At 47.4% G+C, this 8186-nt stretch overlaps 1 protein-coding gene across 1 annotated transcript in view; it reads left to right on the forward strand.

The window, feature by feature from the left end:
* The window catches only part of LOC102239827 (voltage-dependent calcium channel subunit alpha-2/delta-3), a gene marked incomplete at its 5' end in the record, with an annotated part of 304116 nt that overhangs the window by 216218 nt on the left and 79712 nt on the right, over positions 1-8186 (forward strand). The window contains one exon of the mRNA XM_005868430.2: positions 3271-3341. Coding sequence (XP_005868492.1) covers positions 3271-3341 — 71 coding nt within the window. The remainder of the gene's footprint in view (positions 1-3270; positions 3342-8186) is intronic.

An 8186-nucleotide genomic window follows, 5' to 3' on the forward strand; every position in this document is an offset into this window, starting at 1 on the left:
CACTCACTTCTAAAATGTTCAATTTATAGAACTCTATGCCTCAAGGGTAGAGGTGCCTTAAAGAGTTTGGGCAATTTTAAGGAGGTTTCCTCCTTTTGATATTTTATCTTCATATATATATAGTTTATATATACACACAGACATCGGTATATATATATATATATTCCAACATAATTGTTCTTTATGGCTTTCTTTCTGGTTTTTGCTTTTTAAAACTCAGTAATCTGAGTTCAAGGATTAACTTGACTCTCAGCACTTCGGGACAAGGATCCAGAGACAGACAAAGAATGTTCTTCATTTGAGTGAGCTGCGTGCAGTACAGGGGCAGGAGGGAAAGAGATAGAAAAAACAAACAAGCTATGGGGGTGAGCACAGAAGTCTCCAGCGTATTCAGAAATCAAAATAAGAGTTAAAATTCATGCATTAAAACTTTGTGCATTAAAACATTTTTTTTGCAATTAGAAGTCAAATTAACATATTCAAAGAAGGTACAATACAGGCAGGGGTAGCAGTGCCGTGCAATGTACAGGTAAAGGTTCTTGGTGAGACCTCTCTTCCTTAACTGGTTTTGGGAACTTGTGCACATCACCTAACCTGCCTGGGCCTCCTGGTGGGCTCTGTGAAGGGAGAATGGTTGACTACATATGGTTTCTTCTAACTCTAATATTTGAGGATACTGACATTTTATAGTGAAGTCCCATTTAAATCATTTGAAATTCTTTAGTAGTATTTTAAATCATTTGAAATACAGTAGACCCATCATTGCTTAATAAATTAATTAATTGTCCTTAAGTATGGCTTCGGAAGGTCAGAGCTTAATGCTCGTTAATGTATAAATACAGGCCGGAGGTAGCGTGTAGAATTGTGCTTGCTTCTTCTCCATCCATGAGAGTGCTGTGGGAATTTTAAATGCACCTTTGATGGGTGAAAACTCATACTGTTGACACTCGAACTGCCCACACCCCATCTCCTCAGAGGCTGAACATCATTGGACATTGGCTAGTTAATGGCTATTAGATAAGAGGAATAAGCCCACGAAACAAGGCCCGTCTCGGAGGGAGCCGGGAAGCCCATAGGCCTGTGGTAATACACCCGTTCTGCTGGGAGGAGAAACAGTGAGATATTCAAGGTATGGCGATGCACAGAAACTAGGCTTTTGGTGATGAGCATGCTTTAGTGTTATAGATACTAAATTATAATGGTGTATGTGAGGGCTGGCCAGCAGCCCCTGAACAACGGATGAACAGATTACTCGTTCACAGTGTCACTATGAATGAGAGGGCTAAGGGGTTGCCTGGCTCAAGGGTCCAAGCAGCCTTGATTGCCTGCCTCATTAGCCTTTTATTGTAACAGCAGTTTGAGATAAAATTTATCTTTAAGATGCAATCAGTAGGGGGAGTAATCTTGGGAGGACACATGTGTTTGCAGTGTCCTTAAGCAAGGGCACCCAAAGATTAAGATGAAGGATTCCAGTAAACACCTGGGGGTCTGCACATGCACAGACTTGTTTGGAAAGGTCAAGGAATAATTAGGGGCGCCACCTTCGATACTCCCCTAAGTCTCCCCTAAGTCGGAATTCCGATAAACAGGGCAGTGGCCTTCCACACACTTCCCTTTTCTCGGAATGTCCTCCTTACAACTTTCCAACCAAGGCTCGTGCTCCCCAACAGGTATACACCTGAAACTTACATGTTATGAACCAATGTTAGCACAAATTTTTTAAAAAACAAGAATCATTGGTGGAGCAAGAACCCAAATTAATAACCAGTGAGGAGGAACTCTGTCCTTCTGCCAGAATCACGAAGGACCAGGACAGGAGCCTGATCCTGGGGAATGGAGGGTGTGGGGTGTCTTCCAGTGTGAGTCCTGGACCAGCCAACAACGTGAACCATGAAATAGTGACTAGCAAAGCCATGGTCTTACACATGGGCTCTGCTCCCTGCTGGACCTCTCCGGGGAGGAGGCCCGCAGCCCTGTCCCGGGAGCCTGCCTCTGCCCGGGCTTGTTGGATATTGTCTGGTTTCCTGCACCCCAATTAGGATAATTCTTCTTCATCTAGGAACCAGTTCCATTGGCACTGGCCCATTTACACACACGTCACACCAATGTCCTCTCGCTCCTAGCGGCCTCACAGGCCAGTTTACCAAGTGTCCCTTAGTGAAAAGGCAATGCTCAGTATTCAGAGAAATGTTTCCTATTTCTGTCTCCTCCTCCCTTGACTTTTTGGGGAAGTGTATGTAGGCCTTTCTGTCTGAAAACTCCGAGGAGCATGACTGAGGTCACCGAGTTGTGAATGGAATCGGGATTAAGTTAATACAAAGCCTATGGACCGTATTAATTCAGGCTCCTAGAGTAATGCCCTCCACCCAACCACACATAAGCTATGAATCCTCGGAGCGGCCACAGTAAAGAGAAGGGTTCCCTCCTGGTGGACACTGGCTGGTGCCAGGGCATTGGCTGGGAAAGGCTGGTCTGCCATACTGCTTGCCCCTCCCCTGAGGGGCACTGGAGGGATGAGGGCTGCATGAGGACACTGACCCTTTATCCCATCACTCAGAGTTAGCAACTAGATTTTTGAAAGCGTCCACCTGGGGTGGGAAGGGCTGCTAGGCCTCAGATGCCCTGAAGACAGCCCCAGGTAGGGGAAGGGTAGGCCATTGGAATCTGACTGCCAAGCTGTCTCCCCAAGGGGCTGATTGTCCTGTTTCATCGACATATGAACTGCCTGTCCACGCACAGAAAGAGGGTTTCTCAGAAAGTGATTTTGAGAAAGGACGCGTTCTCAGCTATAGGGAATGTAGAGGGCTGATGATGAAGAGAGCTGCTGTATTTCCCTAAACAGGTCATCCAGGAATTATAAACAATTCTTTTATTAATGCTTAGGAAGCCCATTCACAGCCTGTTTCTATCTGTATGAAGTAGTGTTTTAATCACAAGGGATTGCGTGCAGATGAATGCTTACTCTATCCAGGGTAGTTGGTGTGTGTATGCGTGTATTGTGTGTAATTCCAGCACTCAGCATGTGCTATGCAATGCAACACTCCCCACGCCGCCCCTGCCACGCATTGAGGACCCGTCACATCTGCTTACTAGTTTGCTCACGCCGTCTAGTGACTATTAAGACCTTTCCCACTTTTATGTAAAACCCTGAAAACCTGCCTGTTGCTCCTGTCAGCTCCAGGACGAAGACTGTGTCCGTTTTCTCTTCTCTGGTGCTTGGGCCCATTATTTCTCTACACTTCCTCACGGGTCTTCCTTTCTTCCTCACAGACGGGGGACTTTTTTGGTGAGATCGAAGGAGCTGTGATGAACAAATTGTTAACAATGGGCTCCTTTAAAAGGTAAGATTTTATGGTCCCCTGCGCCCCCCGAGAAAGTTTGCCTAAATAAAATAAAACAAACCAAGGTCAAATAAAGCAAGCCTGGACTTGACCCCGTGGCTGGTTTGCACTTGTGTTCATGCTCCAGAAGATCTCGCTGAAACCCGATGCCTCTTCGCTAGTGTTGAGTCTTAGAAACTCAGCTCACAATGGGTTTCCTGTTCACCCAGCCCAGAGTTTATTGGAGGCCAATATTGAAGTTGGAGCCTGCACTGGGACACAAGTATATCAGGCTCAAGCAAGCGATTGGAAAAAAAAAAAAAGTAGGAAACGTTTTCACCTGGTCAAAAAGGGGTGCATTTTGTCTCCCATTGACAAGCTTCCCAGGGAAGCTTGCTGGAGATCTGGACCTCAGGGATGGAAGGTGATATTTAGAGACTTGATGATATAATTGTAGGAAATCAAGTGAAAGGTCTCAGCACTTGCTCCCAGCTGGAGGTAAGTTTAAATCTGCTGCTAGAAGCAAACCCAGATGGTGCCACATTCCGCTGGCGACATATACTACTCAACTAGGTCCCAGAGAGCTCTCACGGACCCTGAGTGAAGAAGCTTCCTCACAGTCCGTCCTGGGATGGCCAGCCCTGCTCTTGGGGCACCAAAGCCTATGGGAAAAGCCATCACCCCAAGCGATCAGGGTGCCAGGAATGTCCCCCGGAAGTCAAACTGTCTCCCTTCCCTTGGCCTCCCTTGGCCTCCCTTTGGAGGGATGCTTTCATGGGCATATTTGATGCTGTTGAACATATAATTGCAGGAAATACAAGGATGGGCCTCAACGCACCAGTGGCTGCTGGTGGGGGGGGGGGGCAGTCTCCCCGTGGATCACTCTCCTGCAGCTGAATGGCCAGGAAGTGTTAGCTCAGGAAATCAGACTTTTAAGGCAGTCAATAGGACCATCTGAGCACTGTGCTGAAAGCAAGGAATTCAAAAATGATGACCCAGTTTTTGAGATTCCATAGCTTGTTTGTGCCAGAAGGAGGGAAAAAAGAAATGATATAGAAATTGGCCAAAGTCCAGCCCTTCTGACACACTTGCTCCCAGGCCCGCCTGGAGCAGACTGCTCACTCCTGCTCATGCTTTCTTTGGAATTCAAGAACAGGCTTTAAGTTGGGTGCCAGGAGTCGTGGTGCACATGCGTGAAAACTGCTGGGAGCCGGGCTGGGGTTGCTATGGAGTTTCTCTGGATGTCTTAAAGCGTTCCGGGCAGCTCCTGGAGTGTCTGCCGCCCAGGGCACCGCTGGTGTTGCTTATCTTTATGTGGGTGTGTACACTTGTATCGTGTTAGCATGTTTTCAACTTGGGAGTCGGGGGAGACCAAAGAGGAAGAGTGATCACACACCTGTTTCTCATCTGAAAGCAGATTTTTTTCAACTTCTTTAACAAAATCTGTTTTTTTCTTTTCCTTCTTGGATATTTCTTTCACACAGCTTGGGGGAAGAAAGAATGGTTATAGAGTGGAATTCTAAATTCCTAGTCTTCTCCTTAATGTGGGTGAAGTGTGGTTGACATGAATCTAGAACATTCTCTCACTATGAGAGAGTCCCTAATGTATTTGAGAAAAGGGAAGGGCTGGGGACTTTTTTTTCAATGTTAACAGCAACCACTATCATCTGGGAGTTAGCTGACAGACCTCCTGAGCCGATTGGACGGGGCTCTCCCTGGGACCAGGAGAGTTTGGGATTAGGAGTCGATGGAGGGGGTTTGAATCCAGGCTTTGCACTAGCTTTGGTTTCCTTACGGAGAAAATGGAGATGATGATTCTAATTACTTCCATGGGTTGCTGTCCGAGTTAATAAGATAGTGATAAGCGTAAGGTTCTGACATGGTGCTTGGCATATGTCAGGGCTCTGTAATTGCTGGCTGCTGCTGTGGCCTTGGTCACTATGGATCTTGGCTCAGCCTTGGCCCCAGGTGATGCTTCCTCTGCATCCACACGTCTCACAGTAGGCTTCCCCACACCTGGGATGGGGTCTCCAGTGTCGGCGACCTGCAGTCCTTGAAATCAGACATCCCTGCCCTGGCCCTCTCCAGCACGCAGTGCTTAGGCACGGCACAGGTGGACAGCCCTTCATTCAGAGACCTGTGTTTCAGAAGCAACATCTACAGACCAACTTACAGGATGTAGCTGCAAGTAACTGTCAGTGGTCTAGGACAGAGGTCATGTACATGTTAATCTGAGACCCATCCCCACCCCAAACTAGGACACATGGAGTCTGAATTGCTCTGGCGATGTGTCTGGGCCCAGATAAAGCTCAGGAATAGGTCCCTGAGATGACATTTGATCTTAGCATTATGATCAGTGCCCGGATGGCACTAAGTTTTTTCTTTGATCTGCTCATGCCTGGTCCTAAACAAATGAGTTCCATATACAAGAACCCTACAAACCAACTTTTTCAGAAAGAGCGTTCAAAGACACGAGCACCCTTTCCCTTTACCAACCTCCCATCTGTGACCTCCTCTGGCCCCTATGTGCTGCCTCTCCCTGATGCTTGCCCGTGTGGCAGTGCACTCTTCCCTGGAATGTTTGGCCACATACTTGGTGACCTGGTGGCCATTCTACCTAGCAGTGCCATTGGCAGGAAAGGGCACCCACTTCTGCGTCTGCAGGGCCCTGCGGAAAGAAGGGAAGCCACCGACTTGCGTGAGCAAATGACCAACTTGAGGAAGTGTGTGCAAACAATTTGGGAGACACAATGGTCACTCTTGGTCATTTAGCTGAGTCTCATCCGTGACTCTGGCCGCCCCCAGCTGGCATATGACATAGCATCCAGGGGCCAAATAATATACCAGGTGCTTCAGCAGTGTGACAATAATGACCACCATGGTGACCTTCCCTGAGCACCTTCCACGCACCAGGCCTGATAGATTTTACCACTTGCAGTCCTTTCCAACAACCCTGTGACAGGACCGGCTGCACAATCAAAGGGACACAGCGCAAAATGACCACATGGGGCCCTTTGTTCCCAAAGTGTCAAGAATTTCAAGACAATGACAGCAGCATTGAACCACCACGGGGCCCTTCTAAGAGAGGGTTCTATGCAGGCCAGTGTGCCCATTTAGCCATCCCTGGGTATAAATATACCCATTTTATAGATGGAAATAATGAGGTTTGGACAGATTAAGAACTGGCCCTAAGCCTCTGTGTATCAGAGCTGGATTCAAACATTCTGTGGTCTGAGCACGGAGAGAATTTTCTAGCTTCTGTGCTTGTCCTGGTTCTTTGTAAAATTAGCGCCTGTAGCTTCCTTGAGCTCCTTTGGGAAGTGGAGGATGGCCAAGGAGGATGCTGTCTCAGCAGTGTCTTATCTGGGCAAGCAGAGCTCCCAGGATGGGGGGCCCGCTGAATGATACGATCCCCCAGATTTCTTCTAGCTGAAGCTGACAAACCATTGACCTAAGCCGTGTTCCCAGGCTTCACGCATTTTCTCATAAGATACCGTGTGCCTGGTCAGCTTTTTGTGTTTCAAACAGAGAGCTTCAAATACTCCTTCCTCCTTATCACGGAAAGTAAGTGAACTCCCTGAGTGGTGACTCATTTAGGGCTTTTCATTTGAGCTGTTCTGCTTTTTCACACGTGTGCATGTCTAGGGAGTGACTTACGTTTATGTTTCTCAGAATCCACACTCTGTGGTTCCCTTCATGTCGTCGGCAGTGACATCTCCCCTCTGACAATTACTGGGAGAAAACCTAGTTATCTTGTTTCAAAATATTTTTATTGTAATTCATTTATCCCTCCTCGTTTCCTTGCCCCCAGTGATGCAAATTCAGTGTGAGATATGCAGGGAAAAGTGGGGAAATGGACACAGCCAGTCGCAGGAGAGTATCCAAGGCTCCTGACAGGGCCTCGGTGATGCCTGGACTTGAAATAAGACTCGGGTTGAGCACCAGAATCGCCACCATGTGGCCTAGAACAGATTCCTCAGTCTCTTTGAGCCTCTGGTTTTTTGTCACCAAAATATGGACCTGGGGGAGGGTGGTTTTGTCAACCAAAACAAGACGTGAAAATGCCATGCAAATTAGAAAGCTTTGCAAACAGGAGGTAAGATCAGCTCCTGGATAAGAGCTCCCAAAGTCTGAGATCTTTTTTCTCTCTTTATTTTAGTCACTAATGACCCCCCAAAGGTGGTTACTGCACAACAGTTACCTCCACAGCACAGCATTCAGGGTGGGCATATGGCCCTGGCCTCTGCCAAGCTCTTCTAGAAGGTTTTCAAACACACCTATGCCGGGCTGCACCCAGGAAATTCATGATCAGTTCAGGGGATGAAGCCCAGGTGTCGATGTTTTTTAAAAGCACCCACATGACTCCCAGGTGCAGGCGTGGTCAAGAAATACTAAGTTGAAGATCCCTGGTTATTAGTCTAGACCCGTGGTCGGCAAACTGTGGCTCTCGAGCCACATGCGGCTCTTTGGCCCCTTGAGTGTGGCTCTTCCACAAAATACCACGTGCGGGCGCACGTACAGTGCGATTGAAACTTTGTGGCCCATGCACAGAAGTCAGTTTTTGGCCTGGGCAAGTCTATTTTGAAGAAGTACTGTTGATATTTGGTTCTGTTGACTAATGAGTTTGCCCACCACTGGCTAGACCAGTGGTTCTCAACCTTGGCTGCACATTAGAATCACCTGGGAATCTTTTTAAAATCCTGATTTCTGGGCCTCATCCTCCGGAAATTCTGTTTCTTTGTTATGGGGTGGGGCCACAACATTAGTAACAAAGAAACAGAATTTCCGGAGGATGAGGCCCAGAAATCAGGATTTTAAAAAGATTCCCAGGTGATTCTAATGTGCAGCCAAGATTGAGAACCACTG

Source organism: Myotis brandtii, unplaced genomic scaffold, assembly GCF_000412655.1.
Source record: "Myotis brandtii unplaced genomic scaffold, ASM41265v1 scaffold268, whole genome shotgun sequence".
Classification (NCBI taxonomy): domain Eukaryota; kingdom Metazoa; phylum Chordata; class Mammalia; order Chiroptera; family Vespertilionidae; genus Myotis; species Myotis brandtii.